The 26,069-nt window shown below is 46.9% G+C and overlaps 1 protein-coding gene across 1 annotated transcript in view; it reads right to left on the bottom strand.

Annotated features, from left to right (window-relative positions):
- Window positions 1-26,069, bottom strand: part of LOC139383385 (fibroblast growth factor receptor 3) — a 206,028-nt gene that overhangs the window by 37,953 nt on the left and 142,006 nt on the right. The window contains 4 exon segments of the mRNA XM_071127909.1: window positions 3,419-3,540; window positions 7,185-7,330; window positions 9,882-10,060; window positions 20,801-20,945. Coding sequence (XP_070984010.1) covers window positions 3,419-3,540; window positions 7,185-7,330; window positions 9,882-10,060; window positions 20,801-20,945 — 592 coding nt within the window.

Below are 26,069 nucleotides of genomic sequence, written 5' to 3'. Positions count from 1 at the left end.
ATTACACACAGGTGGATTGTATTTATCATCATTAGTCATTTAGGTCAACATTGGATCATTCAGAGATCCTCACTGTACTTCTGGAGAGAGTTTGCTGCACTGAAAGTAAAGGGGCTGAATACGTTTGCACGCCCAATTTTTCAGTTTTTGATTTGTTAAAAAAGTTTGAAATATCCAATAAATGTCGTTCCTCTTCATGATTGTGTCCCACTTGTTGTTGATTCTTCACAAAAAAATACAGTTTTATATCTTTATTTTTGAAGCCTGAAATGTGGCAAAAGGTCGCAAAGTTCAAGGGGGCCGAATACTTTCGCAAGGCACTGTATCTACCTCCATCACTCCAGTATCCCTGTCTCCTTCCCCCTATACATATCTACCTCCATCACTCCAGTATCCCTGTCTCCTTCCCCCTATACATATCTACCTCCATCACTCCAGTATCCCTGTCTCCTTCTCCCTATACATATCTACCTCCATCACCCCAGTATCCATGTACCCTATACATATATACCTCTATCACTCCAGTATCCCTGTCACCTTCCCCCTATACATATCTACCTCCATCACTCCAGTATCCCTGTCTCCTTCCCCCTATACATATCTACCTCCATCACTCCAGTATCCCTGTCACCTTCCCCCTATACATATCTACCTCCATCACTCCAGTATCCCTGTCTCCTTCCCCCTATACATATCTACCTCCATCACTCCAGTATCCCTGTCTCCTTCCCCCTATACATATCTACCTCCATCACTCCAGTATCTCTGTACATGTTAATATGGTACTGACCCTGTATATAGTCACCTTCCCCCTATACACATCTACCTCCATCACTCCAGTATCCCTGTCTCCTTCCCCCTATACACATCTACCTCCATCACTCCAGTATCCCTGTCTCCTTCCCCCTATACATATCTACCTCCATCACTCCAGTATCCCTGTCTCCTTCCCCCTATACATATCTACCTCCATCACTCCAGTATCCCTGTCTCCTATACATATCTACCTCCATCACTCCAGTATCCCTGTCCCCTATACCCATCTACCTCCATCACTCCAGTATCCCTGTCTCCTTCCCCCTATACATATCTACCTCCATCACTCCAGTATCCCTGTCTCCTTCCCCCTATACATATCTACCTCCATCACTCCAGTATCCCTGTCTCCTTACCCCTATACATATCTACCTCCATCACTCCAGTATCCCTGTACATTGTTAATATGGTACTGACCCTGTATATAGTCACCTTCCCCCTATACATATCTACCTTCATCACTCCAGTATCCCTGTCACCTTCCCCTATACATATCTACCTCCATCACTCCAGTATCCCTGTCTCCTTCCCCTATACATATCTACCTCCATCACTCCAGTATCCCTGTCACCTTCCCCTATACATATCTACCTCCATCACTCCAGTATCCCTGTCTCCTTCCCCTATACATATCTACCTCCATCACTCCAGTATCCCTGTACATTGTTAATATGGTACTGACCCTGTATATAGTCCCCTTCCCCCTATACATATCTACCTCCATCACTCCAGTATCCCTGTCTCCTTCCCCTATACATATCTACCTCCATCTCTCCAGTATCCCTGTCTCCTTCCCCCTATACATATCTACCTCCATCACTCCAGTATCCCTGTCTCCTTCCCCTATACATATCTACCTCCATCACTCCAGTATCCCTGTACATGTTAATATGGTACTGACCCTGTATATAGTCCCCTTCCCCCTATACATATCTACCTCCATCACTCCAGTATCCCTGTCTCCTTCCCCTATACATATCTACCTCCATCACTCCAGTATCCCTGTACATTGTTAATATGGTACTGACCCTGTATATAGTCCCCTTCCCCCTATACATATCTACCTCCATCTCTCCAGTATCCCTGTCCCCTTCCCCCTATACATATCTACCTCCATCACTCCAGTATCCCTGTCTCCTTCCCCTATACATATCTACCTCCATCACTCCAGTATCCCTGTACATGTTAATATGGTACTGACCCTGTATATAGTCCCCTTCCCCCTATACATATCTACCTCCATCACTCCAGTATCCCTGTCACCTTCCCCTATACATATCTACCTCCATCACTCCAGTATCCCTGTCTCCTTCCCCTATACATATCTACCTCCATCACTCCAGTATCCCTGTACATGTTAATATGGTACTGACCCTGTATATAGTCCCCTTCCCCCTATACATATCTACCTCCATCACTCCAGTATCCCTGTCTCCTTCCCCTATATATATCTACCTCCATCACTCCAGTATCCCTGTCACCTTCCCCTATACATATCTACCTCCATCACTCCAGTATCCCTGTCTCCTTCCCCTATATATATCTACCTCTATCACTCCAGTATCCCTGTACATGTTAATATGGTATATAGTCTGATCACTTGATCGTGTTCTGATTTTTTATTTCTTGTGTGTTTCTGTTTAACAGTGTTATTTGTAGTAATCCATTGATATTGATGACTGCCTTCTTGGGGTTAGAGCTGGTAATTGAGATTGATGACTGCCTTGTTGGGGTTAGAGGTGGTAATTGATAGTGATGACTGCCTTGTTGTGGTTAGAGCTGGTAATTGAGATTGATGACTGCCTTGTTGGGGTTAGAGTTGGTAATTGATAGTGATGACTGCCTTGTTGGGGTTAGAGCTGGTAATTGAGATTGATGACAGCCTTGTTGGGGTTAGAGCTGGTAATTGATAGTGATGACTGCCTTGTTGGGGTTAGAGCTGGTAATTGATAATGATGACTGCCTTGTTTGGGTTAGAGCTGGTAATTGAGATTGATGACAGCCTTGTTGGGGTTTAGAGCTGGTAATTGATAGTGATGACTGCCTTGTTGGGGTTAGAGCTGGTAATTGATAGTGATGACTGCCTTGTTGGGGTTAGAGGTGGTAATTGAGATTGATGACTGCCTTGTTGGGGTTAGAGCTGGTAATTGATAGTGATGACTGCCTTGTTGGGGTTAGAGCTGGTAATTGATATGGATGACTGCCTTGTTGGGGTTAGAGCTGGTAATTGATATTGATGACTGCCTTGTTGGGGTTAGAGCTGGTAATTGATATTGATGACTGCCTTGTTGGGGTTAGAGCTGGTAATTGATAGTGATGACTGCCTTGTTGGGGTTAGAGCTGGTAATTGATATTGATGACTGCCTTGTTGGGGTTAGATCTGGTAATTGATATGGATGACTGCCTTGTTGGGGTTAGAGCTGGTAATTGATATTGATGACTGCCTTGTTGGGGTTAGAGCTGGTAATTGATATTGATGACTGCCTTTTTGGGGTTAGAGCTGGTAATTGATAGTGATGACTGCCTTGTTGGAGTTAGAGCTGGTAAGACATTTCACTGTACTTGTTCACAAGACATTAAAACTTGAAACTGAAACAACAACCTTTGAGCATTTTCACAGCGACGTCCAGGGGCTTGTTGGGTTTCTCCTTGTCGATCCCGATGGCCTCCGCCATTACCACCTGACCGAAGCAGCCTTCTCCTAGAGGTTTACCCAACGTTAGCCTGAAACACAACCACAACGTTAGCCTGAAACACAACCACAACGTTAGCCTGAAACACAACCACAACGTTAGCCTGAAACACAACCACAACGTTAGCCTGAAACACAACCACAACGTTAGCCTGAAACACAACCGCAACTAGTTAGTCTGAAACACAACCACAACTAGTTAGTCTGAAACACAACCATAACTAGTTAGTCTGAAACACAATCACAACTAGTTAGTCTGAAACACAACCACAACTAGTTAGCCTGAAACACAACCACAACGTTAGCCTGAAACACAACCACAACTATTTAGTCTGAAACACAACCGCAACTAGTTAGTCTGAAACACAACCACAACACAACCACAACTAGTTAGTCTGAAACACAACCGCAACTAGTTAGTCTGAAACACAACCACAACTAGTTAGTCTGAAACACAACCACAACTAGTTAGTCTGAAACACAATCATAACTAGTTAGTCTGAAACACAACCACAACTAGTTAGTCTGAAACACAACCGCAACTAGTTCGTCTGAAACACAACCACAACTAGTTAGTCTGAAACACAACCACAACTAGTTAGTCTGAAACACAATCATAACTAGTTAGTCTGAAACACAACCACAACTAGTTAGTCTGAAACACAACCGCAACTAGTTAGTCTGAAACACAACCACAACTAGTTAGTCTGAAACACAACCACTAGTTAGTCTGAAACACAACCACAACTAGTTAGTCTGAAACACAACCACAACTAGTTAGTCTGAAACACAACCGCAACACAACCACAATTAGTTAATCTGAAACACAACCACAACAAGTTGGCCTGAAACACAACCACAACTAGTTAGTCTGAAACACAACCACAACTAGTTAGTCTGAAACACAACCACAACTAGTTAGTCTGAAACACAATCATAACTAGTTAGTCTGAAACACAACCACAACATTAGCCTGAAACACAACCACAACTAGTTAGTCTGAAACACAACCACAACTAGTTAGTCTGAAACACAACCACAACAAGTTAGTCTGAAACACGACCACAACTAGTTAGTCTGAAACACAACATACAACACAACCACAACTAGTTAGTCTGAAACACAACCACAACACAACCACAACAAGTTAGTCTGAAACACAACCACAACAAGTTAGTCTGAAACACAACCACAACTAGTTAGTCTGAAACACAACCACAACACAACCACAACAAGTTAGTCTGAAACACAACCACAACAAGTTAGTCTGAAACACAACCACAACAAGTTAGTCTGAAACACAACCACAACTAGTTAGTCTGAAACACAACATACAACAAGTTAGTCTGAAACACAACCACAACTAGTTAGTCTGAAACACAACATACAACACAACCACAACTAGTTAGTCTGAAACACAACCACAACACAACCACAACTAGTTAGTCTGAAACACAACCACAACAAGTTAGTCTGAAACACAACCACAACCAGATAGAAGAAAACAATGACAATGACAAAAAACTTAACTCAGGGGTAGGCAACTAGATTTCTCTGCGGGAAGATTTTTTGTCCGAATGGATGGTCAGGGGGCCAGAACATAATTGTAAAAATGTGTACACTGCAAAATGGCCACAAGTAAGCCCGAAAATAGATTGTATTTGAAAACAACATGATCATTTTACACCTTGATTACATTGAGAGACAATCACCTTTTTTTGTGGGAATACTTGAGAACATTTTTCCTAAATGTATTTATTTTTTGCTAAATTCCTGGTGATTGTTTTGGGCCCCCAAAAGATTTTCGTAAAAAATGATTGTACAATCTGTTGCCGATCACTGAGATTAAAGGATAAACAACTACAAGATTAATGTTTTAATCTGAACTGGGACAATCTGATCCAAAGGTCACATTTTTTCTTTTCTGGGAGGTCCAAGAAAGTGATCTAATGATGTCCAAAATATTATCTGAATGTTTCAATCCTCAAAAGAATGATCACCAAACATCCTGCAGCATCTAAACAGCATGTCTTAAATGACCCAGCTCTGTTCATTCCTAACAGACACAACTGCTATACTGAGTACTACACCGTCAGCAAGGCTTGGAAAAATACCATAGCTAAGGTAAAGGGTATCTCTCTGTCTCACCTGGCCTAAGGTAAAGGGTATCTCTCTGTCTCACCTGGTCTAAGGTAAAGGGTATCTCTCTGTCTCACCTGGCCTAAGGTAAAGGGTATCTCTCTGTCTCACCTGGTCTAAGGTAAAGGGTATCTCTATGTCTCACCTGGCCTAAGGTAAAGGGTATCTCTCTGTCTCACATGGCCTAAGGTAAAGGGTATCTCTCTGTCTCACTTGGCCTAAGGTAAACGGTATCTCTCTGTCTCACCTGGCCTAAGGTAAAGGTTATCTCTCTGTCTCACCTGGCCTAAGGTAAAGGGTATCTCTCTGTCTCACCTGGTCTAAGGTAAAGGGTATCTCTCTGTCTCACCTGGCCTAAGGTAAAGGGTATCTCTCTGTCTCACCTGGCCTAAGGTAAAGGATATCTCTCTGTCTCACCTGGCCTAAGGTAAAGGGTATCTCTCTGTCTCACATGGCCTAAGGTAAAGGGTATCTCTATGTCTCACCTGGCCTAAGGTAAAGGGTATCTCTCTGTCTCACATGGCCTAAGGTAAAGGGTATCTCTCTGTCTCACTTGGCCTAAGGTAAAGGGTATCTCTCTGTCTCACCTGGCCTAAGGTAAAGGGTATCTCTCTGTCTCACCTGGCCTAAGGTAAAGGGTATCTCTCTGTCTCACCTGGTCTAAGGTAAAGGGTATCTCTCTGTCTCACCTGGCCTAAGGTAAAGTGTATCTCTCTGTCTCACCTGGCCTAAGGTAAAGGATATCTCTCTGTCTCACCTGGCCTAAGGTAAAGGGTATCTCTCTGTCTCACATGGCCTAAGGTAAAGGGTATCTCTATGTCTCACCTGGCCTAAGGTAAAGGGTATCTCTCTGTCTCACATGGCCTAAGGTAAAGGGTATCTCTCTGTCTCACTTGGCCTAAGGTAAAGGGTATCTCTCTGTCTCACCTGGCCTAAGGTAAAGGGTATCTCTCTGTCTCACCTGACCTAAGGTAAAGGGTATCTCTCTGTCTCACCTGGTCTAAGGTAAAGGGTATCCCTCTGTCTCACATGGCCTAAGGTAAAGGGTATCTCTCTGTCTCACCTGGTCTAAGGTAAAGGGTATCTCTCTGTCTCACCTGGCCTAAGGTAAAGGGTATCTCTCTGTCTCACCTGGCCTAAGGTAAAGGATATCTCTCTGTCTCACCTGGCCTAAGGTAAAGGGTATCTCTCTGTCTCACATGGCCTAAGGTAAAGGGTATCTCTATGTCTCACCTGGCCTAAGGTAAAGGGTATCTCTCTGTCCCACCTGGCCTAAGGTAAAGGGTATCTCTCTGTCTCACCTGGCCTAAGGTAAAGGGTATCTCTGTGTCTCACCTGGACTAAGGTAAAGGGTATCTCTCTGTCCTACCTGGCCTAAGGTAAAGGGTATCTCTCTGTCTCACCTGGCCTAAGGTAAAGGGTATCTCTCTGTCCCACCTGGCCTAAGGTAAAGGGTATCTCTCTGTCTCACCTGGCCTAAGGTAAAGGGTATCTCTAAGTTAAGGTGTTTCTCCTAGATATCGCCCCTTTGTCTCACCTAGTCCTAGAGAACTCCCATTTGGGGTCTGACGGAAGCTCCAGCTCCAAGACGTTGGACAGCATTGGTCCATCGCTGGATGACAGACGTGCAATCCTGACCAATGGTGTGTTGGAGTTCATGGAGGAGTTAGACTCCAAGGAAACCTGCTGGGTGATAAAGACAGACTGTTATAGTCTCTGAAGAGGAGAGAGGGATGGGAGAGGAGAGGGAGTGGACTAGATATGAGCTGTTACAATAGGGAGGGTGAAACTGGATGGTTCACTCCCCTTGGTGAAAAAGACAGACTGTTATAGTCTCTGAAGAATGAGGTTACAGTCTCTGAAGAGGAGAGAGGTTATAGTCTCTGAAGAGGAGAGAGGTTATAGTCTCTGAAGAGGAGTGAGGTTACAGTCTCTGAAGAGGAGAGAGGTTATAGTCTCTGAAGAGGAGTGAGGTACAGTCTCTGAAGAGGAGAGAGGGATGAGAGAGAGAGAGGAGAAGGAGAGGTCTGGATATGAGATGTTACAATAGGCAGGGTGAAACTGGAAGGTTCACTCCTCTGGGTGAAAATAACAGACAGTCTGGTAGTGATGTGGAGACAATAGTGGTCTGGTAGTGGTAGTGGTATATAGACAGTAGTGGTCTGGTAGTGGTAGTGGTATAGAGACAGTAGTGGTCTGGTAGTGGTATAGAGACAGTAGTGGTCTGGTAGTGGTATAGAGACAGTAGTGGTCTGGTAGTGGTAGTGATATAGAGACAGTAGTGGTCTGGTAGTGGTAGTGGTATAGAGACAGTAGGGGTCTGGTAGTGGTATAGAGACAGTAGGGGTCTGGTAGTGGTATAGAGACAGTAGTGGTCTGGTAGTGATATAGAGAGAGTAGTGGTCTGGTAGTGGTAGTGATGTGGAGACAATAGTGGTCTGGTAGTGGTAGTGGTATAGAGACAGTAGTGGTCTGGTAGTGATATAGAGACAGTAGTGGTCTGGTAGTGGTAGTGGTATAGAGACAGTAGTGGTCTGGTAGTGATATAGAGACAGTAGTGGTCTGGTAGTGGTATAGAGACAGTAGTGGTCTGGTAGTGGTAGTGATATAGACAGTAGTGGTCTGGTAGTGATATAGAGAAAGTAGTGGTCTGGTAGTGGTAGTGGTATAGAGACAGTAGTGGTCTGGTAGTGGTAGTGATATAGAGACAATAGTGGTCTGGTAGTAGTATAGAGACAGTAGTGGTCTGGTAGTGGTATAGAGACAGTAGTGGTCTGGTAGTGGTATAGAGAAGTAGTGGTCTGGTAGTGGTATAGAGAAGTAGTGGTCTGGTAGTGGTATAGAGACAGTAGTGGTCTGGTAGTGGTAGTGGTATAGAGACAGTAGTGGTCTGGTAGTGGTAGTGGTATAGAGACAGTAGTGGTCTGGTAGTGGTATAGAGACAGTAGTGGTCTGGTAGTGGTATAGAGACAGTAGTGGTCTGGTAGTGGTAGTGGTATAGAGACAGTAGTGGTCTGGTAGTGGTAGTGGTATAGAGACAGTAGTGGTCTGGTAGTGGTAGTGGTATAGAGACAGTAGTGGTCTGGTAGTGGTAGTGGTATAGAGACAGTAGTGGTCTGGTAGTGGTAGTGGTATAGAGACAGTAGTGGTCTGGTAGTGGTAGTGGTATAGAGACAGTAGTGGTCTGGTAGTGGTAGTGGTATAGAGACAGTAGTGGTCTGGTAGTGGTATAGAGACAGTAGTGGTCTGGTAGTGGTATAGAGACAGTAGTAGTCTGGTAGTGGTATAGAGACAGTAGTGGTCTGGTAGTGGTAGTGGTATAGAGACAGTAGTGGTCTAGTAGTGGTAGTGGTATAGAGACAGTAGTGGTCTGGTAGTGGTAGTGGTATAGAGACAGTAGTGGTCTGGTAGTGGTAGTGATATAGAGACAGTAGTGGTATGGTAGTGGTATAGAGACAGTAGTGGTCTGGTAGTGATATAGAGACAGTAGTGGTCTGGTAGTGGTATAGAGACAGTAGTGGTCTGGTAGTGATATAGAGACAGTAGTGGTCTGGTAGTGGTAGTGGTATAGAGACAGTAGTGGTCTGGTAGTGATATAGAGACAGTAGTGGTCTGGTAGTGTTATAGAGACAGTAGTGGTCTGGTAGTGGTCTGGTAGTGTTATAGAGACAGTAGTGGTCTGGTAGTGGTATAGAGACAGTAGTGGTCTGGTAGTGATATAGAGACAGTAGTGGTCTGGTAGTGGTAGTGGTATAGAGACAGTAGTGATCTGGTAGTGGTAGTGGTATAGAGACAGTAGTGGTCTGGTAGTGGTATAGAGACAGTAGTGGTCTGGTAGTGGTAGTGGTATAGAGACAGTAGTGGTCTGGTAGTGAGCAGAGAAGGACCGTCTCATTTCATGAGTGGAGAAGGACCGTCTCATTTCATGAGCAGAGAAGGACCGTCTCATTTCATGAGTGGAGAAGGACCGTCTCATTTCATGAGTGGAGAAGGACCGTCTCATTTCATGAGTGGAGAAGGACCGTCTCATTTCATGAGTGGAGAAGGACCGTCTCATTTCAAGCAAGAGCATTTCCGTCCACGTTCAATCTGTTCACCGGCTCTCCTGGATGAACTTTGACCTTTTTCAAAAGGAGGAGAACGAGGATGGAGAGGACCCAGGCGGTGAGCAAATGTAATTTATAAAAGGCCAGTTTATAGGTTTGTTGGAAATCTTGTATCTACTTTCTGTTACCTGTCTCTTTAAGGGGAACTTGGAGAGTTTCTGGATGGGTGGGGAGGGCAGGGTCTTCTGGGTAGACATCCTCATACGACAGAGGATGATGATGACGACGGCCAGGATGAACAGCACGCAGCCCGTCACATAGATCAGGATGTCAGCATAGTCATCCTCCTTGTCACCATCGTGCAGCGCTGGGAGAGGTCAGGGGTTAGAGGTCAGGGGTTAGAGATCAGGGGTTAGAGGTTACAGAGTAAACGTTGGACTACAGTCACAACCACAACTACACTACAAACATTGCAGACGGGCCCAGATCTGCTTGAACTATCATTTCAACAGCTTATCCCTCATTATCAAGACTGGCGTAACAATGTGTGATAAGGAGTTGGAAACTTGGCAAAAGAGCAGAAAAAGACTGGAACCCAGGCTCAGGAATCGGAATCACAACCATTGTGTTTAAATGTGTTGATTAATACCCTACTGTCTTGTTCAGTTAAATCACAACCATTGTGTTTAAATGTGTTGATTAATACCCTACTGTCTTGTTCAGTTAAATCACAACCATTGTGTTTAAATGTGTTGATTAATACCCTACTGTCTTGTTCAGTTAAATCACAACCATTGTGTTTAAATGTGTTGATTAATACCCTACTGTCTTGTTCAGTTGAATCACAACCATCAGTCTAGGAGGCTTGGGGACATAGTTCAGTCTAGGAGGCTTGGGGATATAGTTCAGTCTAGGAGGCTGGAGGACATAGTTCAGTCTAGGAGGTTGGGGTTCATAGTTCAGTCTAGGAGGTTGGGGGACATCGTTCAGTCTAGGAGGCTGGGGGACATAGTTCAGTCTAGGAGGCTGGGGGTCATAGTTCAGTCTAGGAGGTTGGGGGTCATAGTTCAGTCTAGGAGGCTGGAGGACATAGTCCAGTCTAGGAGGCTGGGGGACATAGTTCAGTCTAGGAGGTTGGGGGTCATAGTTCAGTCTAGGAGGTTGGGGGACATCGTTCAGTCTAGGAGGCTGGGGGACATAGTTCAGTCTAGGAGGCTGGGGGTCATAGTTCAGTCTAGGAGGTTAGGGGTCATAGTTCAGTCTAGGAGGCTGGGGGACATAGTTCAGTCTAGGAGGCTGGAGGACATAGTCGAGTCTAGGAGGCTGGGGGACATAGTTCAGTCTAGGAGGTTGGGGGTCATAGTTCAGTCTAGGAGGTTGGGGGACATCGTTCAGTCTAGGAGGCTGAGAGACATAGTTCAGTCTAGGAGGTTGGGGATATAGTTCAGTCTAGGAGGCTGGAGGACATAGTCCAGTCTAGGAAGCTGGGGGGCATAGTTCAGTCTAGGAGGCTGGGGGACATAGTTCAGGCTCTAAGAGGCTGGGGGTCATAGTTCAGTCTAGGAGGTTGGGGGACATAGTTCAGTCTAGGAGGCTGGGGGACATAGTTCAGTCTAGGAGGCTGGGGGACATAGTTCAGGCTCTAAGAGGCTGAGAGACATAGTTCAGTCTAGGAGGTTGGGGATATAGTTCAGTCTAGGAGGCTAGAGGACATAGTCCAGTCTAGGAGGCTGGGGGACATAGTTCAGTCTAGGAGACTGGGGGACATAGCTCAGGCTCTAAGAGGCTGAGAGACATAGTTCAGTCTAGGAGGTTGGGGGTCATAGTTCAGTCTAAGAGGCTGGGGGTCATAGTTCAGTCTAGATAGCTGGGGGACACAGTTCATTCTAGGAGGCTGGGGGACATAGTTCAGTCTTTAGGAGGCTAGGGGTCATAGTTCAGTCTAGGAGGATGGGGGACATAGTTCAGTCTAGGAGGCTGGGGGTCATAGTTCAGTCTAGGAGGCTGGGGGACATAGTTCAGGCTCTAAGAGGCTGGAGGTCATAGTTCAGTCTAGGAGGTTGGGGGACATAGTTCAGTCTAGGAGGCTGGGGGACATAGTTCAGTCTAGGAGGCTGGGGGACATAGTTCAGGCTCTAAGAGGCTGAGAGACATAGTTCCGTCTAGGAGGTTGGGGATATAGTTCAGTCTAGGAGGCTGGAGGACATAGTCCAGTCTAGGAAGCTGGGGGGCATAGTTCAGTCTAGGAGGCTGGGGGATATAGTTCAGGCTCTAAGAGGCTGGGGGTCATAGTTCAGTCTAGGAGGTTGGGGGACATAGTTCAGTCTAGGAGGCTGGGGGACATAGTTCAGTCTAGGAGGCTGGGGGACATAGTTCAGGCTCTAAGAGGCTGAGAGACATAGTTCAGTCTAGGAGGTTGGGGATATAGTTCAGTCTAGGAGGCTAGAGGACATAGTCCAGTCTAGGAGGCTGGGGGACATAGTTCAGGCTCTAAGAGGCTGAGAGACTTAGTTCAGTCTAGGAGGTTGGGGTCATAGTTCAGTCTAGGAGGCTGGGGGACATAGTTCAGTCTAGAAGGCTTGGGGATATAGTTCAGTCTAGGAGGCTGGGGGACATAGTTCAGTCTAGGAGACTGGGGGACATAGTTCAGTCTAGGAGGCTGGGGGACATAGTTCAGTCTAGGAGGCTGGGGGTCATAGTTCAGTCTAGGAGGCTTGGGGACATAGTTCAGTCTAGGAGGTTGGGGGACATAGTTCAGTCTAGGAGGATGGGGGACATAGTTCAGTCTAGGAGGCTGGGGGACATAGTTCAGGCTCTAAGAGGCTGAGAGACGTAGTTCAGTCTAGGAGGTTGGGGATATAGTTCAGTCTAGGAGGCTAGAGAGGACATAGTCCAGTCTAGGAGGCTGGGGGACATAGTTCAGTCTAGGAGGCTGGGGGACATAGCTCAGGCTCTAAGAGGCTGAGAGACATAGTTCAGTCTAGGAGGTTGGGGGTCATAGTTCAGTCTAGATAGCTGGGGGACACAGTTCATTCTAGGAGGCTGGGGGACATAGTTCAGTCTTTAGGAGGCTGGGGGTCATAGTTCAGTCTAGGAGGATGGGGGACATAGTTCAGTCTAGGAGGCTGGGGGTCATAGTTCAGTCTAGGAGGCTGGGGGACATAGTTCAGGCTCTAAGAGGCTGGGGGTCATAGTTCAGTCTAGGAGGTTGGGGGACATAGTTCAGTCTAGGAGGCTGGGGGACATAGTTCAGTCTAGGAGGCTGGGGGACATAGTTCAGGCTCTAAGAGGCTGAGAGACATAGTTCAGTCTAGGAGGTTGGGGATATAGTTCAGTCTAGGAGGCTGGAGGACATAGTCCAGTCTAGGACGCTGGGGGGCATAGTTCAGTCTAGGAGGCTGGGGGATATAGTTCAGGCTCTAAGAGGCTGGGGATCATAGTTCAGTCTAGGAGGTTGGGGGACATAGTTCAGTCTAGGAGGCTGGGGGACATAGTTCAGTCTAGGAGGCTGGGGGACATAGTTCAGGCTCTAAGAGGCTGAGAGACATAGTTCAGTCTAGGAGGTTGGGGATATAGTTCAGTCTAGGAGGCTAGAGGACATAGTCCAGTCTAGGAGGCTGGGGGACATAGTTCAGGCTCTAAGAGGCTGGAGGTCATAGTTCAGTCTAGGAGGTTGGGGGACATAGTTCAGTCTAGGAGGCTGGGGGACATAGTTCAGTCTAGGAGGCTGGGGGACATAGTTCAGGCTCTAAGAGGCTGAGAGACATAGTTCAGTCTAGGAGGTTGGGGATATAGTTCAGTCTAGGAGGCTGGAGGACATAGTCCAGTCTAGGAAGCTGGGGGGCATAGTTCAGTCTAGGAGGCTGGGGGATATAGTTCAGGCTCTAAGAGGCTGGGGGTCATAGTTCAGTCTAGGAGGTTGGGGGACATAGTTCAGTCTAGGAGGCTGGGGGACATAGTTCAGTCTAGGAGGCTGGGGGACATAGTTCAGGCTCTAAGAGGCTGAGAGACATAGTTCAGTCTAGGAGGTTGGGGATATAGTTCAGTCTAGGAGGCTAGAGGACATAGTCCAGTCTAGGAGGCTGGGGGACATAGTTCAGGCTCTAAGAGGCTGAGAGACATAGTTCAGTCTAGGAGGTTGGGGTCATAGTTCAGTCTAGGAGGCTGGGGGACATAGTTCAGTCTAGAAGGCTTGGGGATATAGTTCAGTCTAGGAGGCTGGGGGACATAGTTCAGTCTAGGAGACTGGGGGACATAGTTCAGTCTAGGAGGCTGGGGGACATAGTTCAGTCTAGGAGGCTGGGGGTCATAGTTCAGTCTAGGAGGCTTGGGGACATAGTTCAGTCTAGGAGGTTGGGGGACATAGTTCAGTCTAGGAGGATGGGGGACATAGTTCAGTCTAGGAGGCTGGGGGACATAGTTCAGGCTCTAAGAGGCTGAGAGACGTAGTTCAGTCTAGGAGGTTGGGGATATAGTTCAGTCTAGGAGGCTAGAGAGGACATAGTCCAGTCTAGGAGGCTGGGGGACATAGTTCAGTCTAGGAGGCTGGGGGACATAGCTCAGGCTCTAAGAGGCTGAGAGACATAGTTCAGTCTAGGAGGTTGGGGGTCATAGTTCAGTCTAGATAGCTGGGGGACACAGTTCATTCTAGGAGGCTGGGGGACATAGTTCAGTCTTTAGGAGGCTGGGGGTCATAGTTCAGTCTAGGAGGATGGGGGACATAGTTCAGTCTAGGAGGCTGGGGGTCATAGTTCAGTCTAGGAGGCTGGGGGACATAGTTCAGGCTCTAAGAGGCTGGGGGTCATAGTTCAGTCTAGGAGGTTGGGGGACATAGTTCAGTCTAGGAGGCTGGGGGACATAGTTCAGTCTAGGAGGCTGGGGGACATAGTTCAGGCTCTAAGAGGCTGAGAGACATAGTTCAGTCTAGGAGGTTGGGGATATAGTTCAGTCTAGGAGGCTGGAGGACATAGTCCAGTCTAGGAAGCTGGGGGGCATAGTTCAGTCTAGGAGGCTGGGGGATATAGTTCAGGCTCTAAGAGGCTGGGGATCATAGTTCAGTCTAGGAGGTTGGGGGACATAGTTCAGTCTAGGAGGCTGGGGGACATAGTTCAGTCTAGGAGGCTGGGGGACATAGTTCAGGCTCTAAGAGGCTGAGAGACATAGTTCAGTCTAGGAGGTTGGGGATATAGTTCAGTCTAGGAGGCTAGAGGACATAGTCCAGTCTAGGAGGCTGGGGGACATAGTTCAGGCTCTAAGAGGCTGAGAGACATAGTTCAGTCTAGGAGGTTGGGGTCATAGTTCAGTCTAGGAGGCTGGGGGACATAGTTCAGTCTAGAAGGCTTGGGGATATAGTTCAGTCTAGGAGGCTGGGGGACATAGTTCAGTCTAGGAGACTGGGGGACATAGTTCAGTCTAGGAGGCTGGGGGACATAGTTCAGTCTAGGAGGCTGGGGGTCATAGTTCAGTCTAGGAGGCTTGGGGACATAGTTCAGTCTAGTAGGCTGGGGGACATAGTTCAGTCTAGGAGGCTGGGGGATATAGTTCAGGCTCTAAGAGGCTGGGGGTCATAGTTCAGTCTAGGAGGATGGGGGTCATAGTTCAGTCTAGGAGGCTGGGGAACATAGTTCAGTCTCTATGAGGCTGGGGGACATAGTTCAATCTCTAAGAGGCTGGGGGTCATAGTTCAGTCTAGATAGCTGGGGGACACAGTTCATTCTAGGAGGCTGGAGGACATAGTGAAGTCCATGGAGAACAAGAGCACCTCCTCCCAGCTGCCCACTGCACTGAGGCTAGGTAACACGGTCACCACCGATAAATCCATGATTATCGAAAACTTCAACAAGCATTTCTCAACGGCTGGCCATGCCTTCCGCCTGGCTACTCCAACCTCGGCCAACAGCTCCCCCCCCCCCCCGCAGCTACTCGCCCAAGCCTCTCCAGGTTCTCCTTTACCCAAATCCAGATAGCAGATGTTCTGAAAGAGCTGCAAAACCTGGACCCGTACAAATCAGCTGGGCTTGACAATCTGGACCCTCTATTCCTGAAACTATCCGCCGCCATTGTCGCAACCCCTATTACCAGCCTGTTCAACCTCTCTTTCATATCGTCTGAGATCCCCAAGGATTGGAAAGCTGCCGCAGTCATCCCCCTCTTCAAAGGGGGCGACACCCTGGACCCAAACTGTTACAGACCTATATCCATCCTGCCCTGCCTATCTAAGGTCTTCGAAAGCCAAGTCAACAAACAGGTCACTGACCATCTCGAATCCCACCGTACCTTCTCCGCTGTGCAATCTGGTTTCCGAGCCGGTCACGGGTGTACCTCAGCCACGCTCAAGGTACTAAACGATATCATAACCGCCATCGATAAAAGACAGTACTGTGCAGCCGTCTTCATAGACCTTGCCAAGGCTTTCGACTCTGTCAATCACCGTATTCTTATCGGCAGACTCAGTAGCCTCGGTTTTTCGGATGACTGCCTTGCCTGGTTCACCAATTACTTTGCAGACAGAGTTCAGTGTGTCAAATCGGAGGGCATGCTGTCCGGTCCTCTGGCAGTCTCTATGGGGGTGCCACAGGGTTCAATTCTCGGGCCGACTCTTTTCTCTGTATATATCAATGATGTTTCTCATGCTGCGGGCGATTCCCTGATCCACCTCTACGCAGACGACACCATTCTATATACTTCCGGCCCGTCCTTGGACACTGTGCTATCTAACCTCCAAACGAGCTTCAATGCCATACAGCACTCCTTCCGTGGCCTCCAACTGCTCTTAAACGCTAGTAAAACCAAATGCATGCTTTTCAACCGTTCGCTGCCTGCACCCGCACGCCTGACCAGCATCACCACCCTGGATGGTTCCGACCTTGAATATGTGGACATCTATAAGTACCTAGGTGTCTGGCTAGACTCTAAACTCTCCTTCCAGACCCATATCAAACATCTCCAATCGAAAATCAAATCAAGAGTCGGCTTTCTATTCCGCAACAAAGCCTCCTTCACTCACGCCGCCAAACTTACCCTAGTAAAACTGACTATCCTACCGATCCTCGACTTCGGCGATGTCATCTACAAAATTGCTTCCAACACTCTACTCAGCTAACTGGATGCAGTTTATCACAGTGCCATCCGTTTTGTCACTAAAGCACCTTATACCACCCACCACTGCGACTTGTATGCTCTAGTCGGCTGGCCCTCGCTACATATTCGTCGCCAGACCCACTGGCTCCAGGTCATCTACAAGTCCATGCTAGGTAAAGCTCCGCCTTATCTCAGTTCACTGGTTACGATGGCAACACCCATCCGTAGCACGCGCTCCAGCAGGTGTATCTCACTGATCATCCCTAAAGCCAACACCTCATTTGGCCGCCTTTCGTTCCAGTTCTCTGCTGCCTGTGACTGGAACGAATTGCAAAAATCGCTGAAGTTGGAGACTTTTATCTCCCTCACCAACTTCAAACATCTGCTATCTGAGCAGCTAACCGATCGCTGCAGCTGTACATAGTCCATTGGTAAATAGCCCACCCATTTTCACCTACCTCATCCCCATACTGTTTTTATTTATTTATTTTTCTGCTCTTTTGCACACCAATATCTCTACCTGTACATAACCATCTGATCATTTATCACTCCAGTGTTAATCTGCATAATTGTAATTATTTGCCTACCTTCTCATGCCTTTTGCACACAATGTATATATAGACTCCCCTTTTTTCTACTGTGTTATTGACTTGTTAATTGTTTACTCCATGTGTAACTCTGTGTTGTCTGTTCACACTGCTATGCCTTATCTTGGCCAGGTCGCAGTTGCAAATGAGAACTTGTTCTCAACTAGCCTACCTGGTTAAATAAAGGTGAAATAAAAATTTATTTTTAGGAGGTTGGGGGTCACAGTTCAGTCTAGGAGGCTGGGGGTCATAGTTCAGTCGTGGAGGCTGGGGGTCATAGTCCAATCTAGGAAGCTGGGGGACATAGTTCAGTCTAGGAGGCTGGGGGACATAGTTCAGTCTAGAAGGCTTGGGGATATAGTTCAGTCTAGGAGGCTGGGGGACATAGTTCAGTCTAGGAGGTTGGGGGTCACAGTTCAGTCTAGAAGGCTGGGGGACATAGTTCAGTCTAGGAGGCTGGGGGACATAGTTCAGTCTAGAAGGCTTGGGGATATAGTTCAGTCTAGGAGGCTGGGGGACATAGTTCAGTCTAGGAGGTTGGGGGTCACAGTTCAGTCTAGGAGGCTGGGGGTCATAATTCAGTCTAGGAGGCTGGGGGACATAGTTCAGTCTTGGAGGCTGGGGGACATAGTTCAGTCTAGGAGGCTGGGGGACATAGTTCAGTCTAGGTGGCTGGGGGACATAGTTCAGTCTAGGAGGCTGGAGGACATAGTTCAGTCTAGGTGGCTGGAGGACATAGTTCAGTCTAGGTGGCTGGAGGACATAGTTCAGTCTAGGAGGCTTGGGGTCATAGTTCAGTCTAGGAGGCTGGGGGTCATAGTTCAGTCTAGGAGGCTGGGGGACATAGTTCGGTCTAGGAGGCTGGAGGACATAGTTCAGCAGTAATCATCAATACTCATACTGAAGTCTATACTCTACAATCATCTCTAGGAGGCTGGGGGTCATAGTTCAGTCTAGGAGGCTGGGGGTCATAGTTCAGTCTAGGAGGCTTGGGGACATAGTTCAGTCTAGTAGGCTGGGGGACATAGTTCAGTCTAGGAGGCTGGGGGATATAGTTCAGGCTCTAAGAGGCTGGGGGTCATAGTTCAGTCTAGGAGGATGGGGGTCATAGTTCAGTCTAGGAGGCTGGGGAACATAGTTCAGTCTCTATGAGGCTGGGGGACATAGTTCAATCTCTAAGAGGCTGGGGGTCATAGTTCAGTCTAGATAGCTGGGGGACACAGTTCATTCTAGGAGGCTGGAGGACATAGTGAAGTCCATGGAGAACAAGAGCACCTCCTCCCAGCTGCCCACTGCACTGAGGCTAGGTAACACGGTCACCACCGATAAATCCATGATTATCGAAAACTTCAACAAGCATTTCTCAACGGCTGGCCATGCCTTCCGCCTGGCTACTCCAACCTCGGCCAACAGCTCCCCCCCCCCCCCCCCGCAGCTACTCGCCCAAGCCTCTCCAGGTTCTCCTTTACCCAAATCCAGATAGCAGATGTTCTGAAAGAGCTGCAAAACCTGGACCCGTACAAATCAGCTGGGCTTGACAATCTGGACCCTCTATTCCTGAAACTATCCGCCGCCATTGTCGCAACCCCTATTACCAGCCTGTTCAACCTCTCTTTCATATCGTCTGAGATCCCCAAGGATTGGAAAGCTGCCGCAGTCATCCCCCTCTTCAAAGGGGGCGACACCCTGGACCCAAACTGTTACAGACCTATATCCATCCTGCCCTGCCTATCTAAGGTCTTCGAAAGCCAAGTCAACAAACAGGTCACTGACCATCTCGAATCCCACCGTACCTTCTCCGCTGTGCAATCTGGTTTCCGAGCCGGTCACGGGTGTACCTCAGCCACGCTCAAGGTACTAAACGATATCATAACCGCCATCGATAAAAGACAGTACTGTGCAGCCGTCTTCATAGACCTTGCCAAGGCTTTCGACTCTGTCAATCACCGTATTCTTATCGGCAGACTCAGTAGCCTCGGTTTTTCGGATGACTGCCTTGCCTGGTTCACCAATTACTTTGCAGACAGAGTTCAGTGTGTCAAATCGGAGGGCATGCTGTCCGGTCCTCTGGCAGTCTCTATGGGGGTGCCACAGGGTTCAATTCTCGGGCCGACTCTTTTCTCTGTATATATCAATGATGTTTCTCATGCTGCGGGCGATTCCCTGATCCACCTCTACGCAGACGACACCATTCTATATACTTCCGGCCCGTCCTTGGACACTGTGCTATCTAACCTCCAAACGAGCTTCAATGCCATACAGCACTCCTTCCGTGGCCTCCAACTGCTCTTAAACGCTAGTAAAACCAAATGCATGCTTTTCAACCGTTCGCTGCCTGCACCCGCACGCCTGACCAGCATCACCACCCTGGATGGTTCCGACCTTGAATATGTGGACATCTATAAGTACCTAGGTGTCTGGCTAGACTCTAAACTCTCCTTCCAGACCCATATCAAACATCTCCAATCGAAAATCAAATCAAGAGTCGGCTTTCTATTCCGCAACAAAGCCTCCTTCACTCACGCCGCCAAACTTACCCTAGTAAAACTGACTATCCTACCGATCCTCGACTTCGGCGATGTCATCATTTTATTTATTTATTTTTCTGCTCTTTTGCACACCAATATCTCTACCTGTACATAACCATCTGATCATTTATCACTCCAGTGTTAATCTGCATAATTGTAATTATTTGCCTACCTTCTCATGCCTTTTGCACACAATGTATATATAGACTCCCCTTTTTTCTACTGTGTTATTGACTTGTTAATTGTTTACTCCATGTGTAACTCTGTGTTGTCTGTTCACACTGCTATGCCTTATCTTGGCCAGGTCGCAGTTGCAAATGAGAACTTGTTCTCAACTAGCCTACCTGGTTAAATAAAGGTGAAATAAAAATTTATTTTTAGGAGGTTGGGGGTCACAGTTCAGTCTAGGAGGCTGGGGGTCATAGTTCAGTCGTGGAGGCTGGGGGTCATAGTCCAATCTAGGAGGCTGGGGGACATAGTTCAGTCTAGGAGGCTGGGGGACATAGTTCAGTCTAGAAGGCTTGGGGATATAGTTCAGTCTAGGAGGCTGGGGGACATAGTTCAGTCTAGGAGGTTGGGGGTCACAGTTCAGTCTAGGAGGCTGGGGGTCATAATTCAGTCTAGGAGGCTGGGGGACATAGTTCAGTCTTGGAGGCTGGGGGACATAGTTCAGTCTAGGAGGCTGGAGGACATAGTTCAGCAGTAATCATCAATACTCATACTGAAGTCTCTACACTACAACCATCTCTAGGATGTTGCTGCTTCTTCAGCTGAATACTGTGCCACTGAGTAAATAAATGATTTGAAATCAAATTACATTTGAAAAGTTTCAGACACAGGCATACAAACAGAAATTCAGAGATTCAACCGTTAGAATGAGACATAGAGGAGAGAGAGAGGGGTAGCGTATACCTGGGAGCACGGTGAGCCAAGCAGAGTGGTAAGCATACCCAATAGAGTTCCCTGCTAGACAAGTATACTCTCCTGCATCCTCTAAAGACACATTGGTAAGGAAGAGGCTCTCTAGTTCCTTATCCGTGGTGTTAATACCAGCCGTCTGGAGAGGAGGGGAGGAGGGGAGGAGGAGAGGAGGGGAGGAGGGGAGGAGGGGAGGAGGAGAGGAGGGGAGGAGGAGAGGAGGAGAGGAGGAGAGGAGGGGAGGAGGAGGGAAAACAGAAAGAGATTTCATAAACCAAACGCTCCAAGAGAAAATGCACCAAACACCAAAACACTAAAATCACCGAACATCAGGAGCATCTCAGATTAGACCAGTCACCATGGGAATAGAGGGTTAGGGTTAGAGGTCAGGGGTTAGGGGTCACAGGAAGCAAGACTGAAGACCTTATTCCACGGGCTCAAGTCGGCTTGATGTAACACCACTAGGATGGTCTTTACCACCACCTGACAACAGCGGACACCCAGAGCAGCCATAGAGAAGCCATCACCCAGAGGTCACCACCACACCATGTACTGCTGTCAAACTGAGGAGAGGGGAGAGAGGGATGAATACACTGATATGGCTGGAATAACATGGTGTGTGTTTGAGGAAGGGGGAGAGGGCAGCCTATTGAAGTACTAGCACTAATGAAGGGTGTGGTTGTATTGATCTGAGGCAGGAGATGGTAAATGGATGAGACAAGCTACCTGACAAAACTCAGCCCTAACATAGGAGAGTGGGGGGTTTCTGCTCATCAACCAGCCAGTCATTCAGCAGCACAGGAGAGATAGACTGAGTCAGAACAGGGGACATATAGAGAGAGATATAGAGGGGAAACAGGGGAGAGATAGAGGAGAGGAAACCGAGGGGGAGAGATAGACGAGGGGAGACAGAGAGGGAGAGAGAAGGAGAGATAGAGGAGGAGAGTAAACAGAGAGGGAGATATAGAGGAGAGGAAACTGAGGGGGAGCGATAGAGGAGGGGAGACAGAGAGGGAGAGATAGAGGAGAGTAAACAGAGAGGGAGATATAGAGGAGAGGAAACCGAGGAGGAGAGATAGACGAGGGGAGACAGAGAGGGAGAGATAGAGGAGAGTAAACAGAGAGGGAGAGATAGAGGAGGGGAGACAGATAGGGAGAGATAGAGGAGGAGAAACAGAGGGAGAGATAGAGGAGAGTAAATGGAGAGGGAGAGATAGAGGAGAGGAACCTGAGGGTGAGAGATTGAGGAGGGGAGACAGAGAGGGAGAGATAGAGGAGAGTAAACAGAGAGGGAGAGATAGAGGAGGGTAGACAGATAGGGAGAGATAGAGGAGAGTAAACGGAGAGGGAGAGATAGAGGAGAGTAAACGGAGAGGGAGAGATAGAGGAGAGGAACCTGAGGGGGAGAGATAGAGGAGGGGAGACAGAGAGGGAGAGATAGAGGAGAGTAAACGGAGAGGGAGAGATAGAGGGGAGGAACCTGAGGGGGAGAGATAGAGGAGGGGAGACAGAGAGGGATAGATAGAGGAGAGTAAACGGAGAGGGAGAGATAGAGGAGAGGAACCTGAGGGGGAGAGATAGAGGAGGGGAGACAGAGAGGGAGAGAGAAGGAGAGATAGAGGAGGAGAGTAAACAGAGAGGGAGAGATAGAGGAGAGTAAACAGAGAGGGAGAGATATAGGAGAGTAAACGGAGAGGGAGAGATAGAGGAGAGGAAACAGGGGGAGAGATAGAGGGAGAGATAGAGGAGAAGAAACTAAGGGGGAGAGATAGAGGAGAAGAAACTGAGGGGGAGAGATAGAGGAGGGGAGACAGATAGGGAGAGAGAAGGAGAGATAGAGGAGGAGAAACTGAGCGGGGGAGATAGATAGAGGAGCGGAAACAGATGGGTTAGATAGATAGAGGAGGGGAGACAGATGGGTTAGATAGATAGAGGAGGGGAACAGATGGGTTAGATAGATAGAGGAGGGGGAACAGATGGGTTAGATAGAGAGAGGAGGGGGAACAGATGGGTTAGATAGAGAGAGGAGGGGGAACAGATGGGTTAGATAGATAGAGAAGGGGAGACAGATGGGTTAGATAGATAGAGGAGGGGAGACAGATGGGTTAGATAGATAGAGGAGGGGAGACAGATGGGTTAGATAGATAGAGGAGGGGAGACAGATGGGTTAGATAGAGAGAGGAGGGGGAACAGATGGGTTAGATAGAGAGAGGAGGGGAGACAGATGGGTTAGATAGATAGAGGAGGGGGAACAGGTGGGTTAGATAGATAGAGGAGGGGAGACAGATGGGTTAGATAGATAGAGGAGGGTTGTTACAACAGTAGACAGCTTGGAACGCCAGGTGGTCGTAGTGATAGTGGGTTTACCTGGTTTACTTGGTCTGTGTACCGTGAGCCAGAAGGCGTTTTCTGACTTTCCTACAAAGTTAGATGCTCGACACCAGTACTTCCCGGCATCAGCTTCGGTCACATTCAACACAGCCAGTATAACATCAACCTCTGTTCTCCTGCTCACTAGACTCTGGATAGAAGGGGTTAAAATACACTGGTGTAAACAACAACAACAACAACACAGCCAGTATAACATCAACCTCTGTTCTCCTGCTCACTAGACTCTGGATAGAAGGGGTTAAAATACACTGGTGTAAACAACAACACAGCCAGTATAACATCAACCTCTGTCCTCCTGCTGACTGGACTCTGGAGGAGAGGAGGGTTAGAACCATACAATTACATATTATAACTCCACATTTGGATCCTAGCAACATGCCCAAAAAATTATCAATTTTGTTAAAGGAAAACTTTGATCCAACAGGATCTCTGTGGTTAACCCACCGTGAGATGGAAGCTGTAGATGAGGACATTAAAGGAAAGGGAAAGGAAGGATAACTAGTCAGTCCGACAACTGAAAGTAAGTACGTACGCAGAACACACACACCGCATCATTACTCGTGACAGAAAAAAACTGTTGATCAATAATTAAACACGAGGAGAAAACAGAACATGTATCAAAACTGGACGTGGTTCATTAAAACAGATCATTTATCATATGAAGTATTAATATATTATATCTGGCTCACCCATAGAACACATTTATATAGGAATGACTGTGAATAAAAGTATCTGCTAAATGACGTACATTATACAGTTGAAGTCGGAAGTTTACATACACTTGGGTTGGAGTCATTAAAACTCGTTTTTCAACCAAAACACACATTTCTTCTTATGGCTGCAGGGGCAGTATTGAGTAGCTTGGATGAAAGGTGCCCAGAGGTGCCCAGAGTAAAAGGCCTGCTCCTCAGTCCCAGTTGCTAATATATGCATATTATTATTATTATTGGATAGAAAACACTCTGAAGTTTCTAAAACTGTTTGAATGATGTCTGTGAGTATAACAGAACTGGCCCCATTTTCTGTGCGCCGTCTCAGATTATTGCATGGTTTGCAAGTTTTTTTTAAATCTGACACAGCGGTTGCATTAAGGAGAGGTATATCTATAATTCCATGTGTATAACTTGTATTATCATCTATATTTATGATGAGTACTTCTGTTGAATCGATGTGGCTATGCAAAATCATTGAATGTTTTTGGAACTAGTGAACGTAACGCGCCAATGTAAACTCCGATTTTTTTATATAAATATGAACTTCATCAAACAAAACATACATGTATTGTGTAACATCAAGTCCTATGAGTGTAATCTGATGAAGATCATCAAAGGTTAGTGATTAATTTTATCTCTTTGGCTGGAAAAATGGCTGTGTTTATTCTGTGGCTTGGTGGTGACCTAACATAATCATTTGTAAAGCATATTTGAAATCGGACACTGTGGTGGGATTAACAACAAGATTACCTTTAAAACGGTATACGATACTTGTATGTTTGAGGATTTCTGTTGTTTTGAATTTGGCGCCCTGCACTTTCACTGGCTGTTGTCATATCATCCCGTTAACGGGATTTCAGCCCTAAGAAGTTTTAACAAACTATAGTTTTGGCAAGTCGGTTCGGACATCTACTTTGTGCATGACACAAGTAATTTTTCCAACAATTGTTTACAGACAGATTATTTCACTATAATTCAATGTATCACAAATCCAGTGGGTCAGAAGTTTACATACACTAAGTTGACTGTGCCTTTAAACAGTTTGCAAAATTCCAGAAAATGATTTCATGGCTTTAGAAGCTTCTGATAGGCTAATTAACATCATTTTGTAACGGGTGTCGTCGTCTGAGGAAGAATCAGACCAAAGCGCAGAGCGGTAAGTGTTCCTGATATTTATTTGAACTGAACACTAGAACAAAATAACAAAGTGCAAAAACTAAACCAAAACTGTCCTGTCAGGTGCAGAAAACACTAAACACAGGTGGGAAAAAGCTAAGTATGGTTCCCAATCAGAGACAACGATAGACAGCTGTCCCTGATTGAGAACCATACCCGGCCAAAACAAAGAAATACAAAAACATAGAAAATAGAACATAGAATGCCCACCCAAATCACACCCTGACCAAATCAAAATAGAGACATAAAAAGCTCTCTAAGGTCAGGTTGTGACACATTTGGCTGAATTGGAGGTGTACCTGTATTTCAAGGCCTACCTTCAAACTCAGTGCCTCTTTGCTTTACATCATGGGAAAATCTAAAGAAATCAGCCAAGACCTCAGAATTGTTTTAGACCTCCACAAGTCTGGTTCATCCTTGGGAACAATTTCCAAACGCCTGAAGGTACCACGTTCATCTGTACAATAATACGGAAGTATAAACACCATGGGACCACGCAGCCGTCATACCGCTCAGGAAGGAGACGCGTTCTGTCTCCCAGAGATTAACGTACTTTGGTGCAAAAAGTGCAAATAAATCCCAGAACAACAGCAAAGGACCTTGTGAAGATGCTGGAGGAAACAGGTACACAAGTATTTATATCCACAGTAAAATGAGTCCTATATTGACATAACCTGAAAGGCCGCTCAGTAAGGAAGAAGCCACTGCTCCAAAACTGCCATAAAAAAAGCCAGACTATGGTTTGCAACTGCACATGGGGACAAAGATCATACTTTTTGGAGAAATGTCCTCTGGTCTGATGAAACAAAAATAGAACCGTTTGGCCATAATGACCATAGTTATGTTTGGAGGAAAAAGGGGGAGGCTTGCAAGCCGAAGAACACCAACCCAACCGTGAAGCACGGGGTTGGCAGCATGTTGTGGGGGTGCTTTGCTGCAGGAGGGACTGGTGCACTTCACAAAATAGATGGCATCATGAGGTG

The sequence above is a fragment of the Oncorhynchus clarkii genome, chromosome 25, assembly GCF_045791955.1.
Source record: "Oncorhynchus clarkii lewisi isolate Uvic-CL-2024 chromosome 25, UVic_Ocla_1.0, whole genome shotgun sequence".
NCBI lineage: Eukaryota > Metazoa > Chordata > Actinopteri > Salmoniformes > Salmonidae > Oncorhynchus > Oncorhynchus clarkii.
The sequence above is the reverse complement of the archived record's forward strand: the minus strand, read 5'-3'. Positions and strand labels throughout refer to the sequence as shown.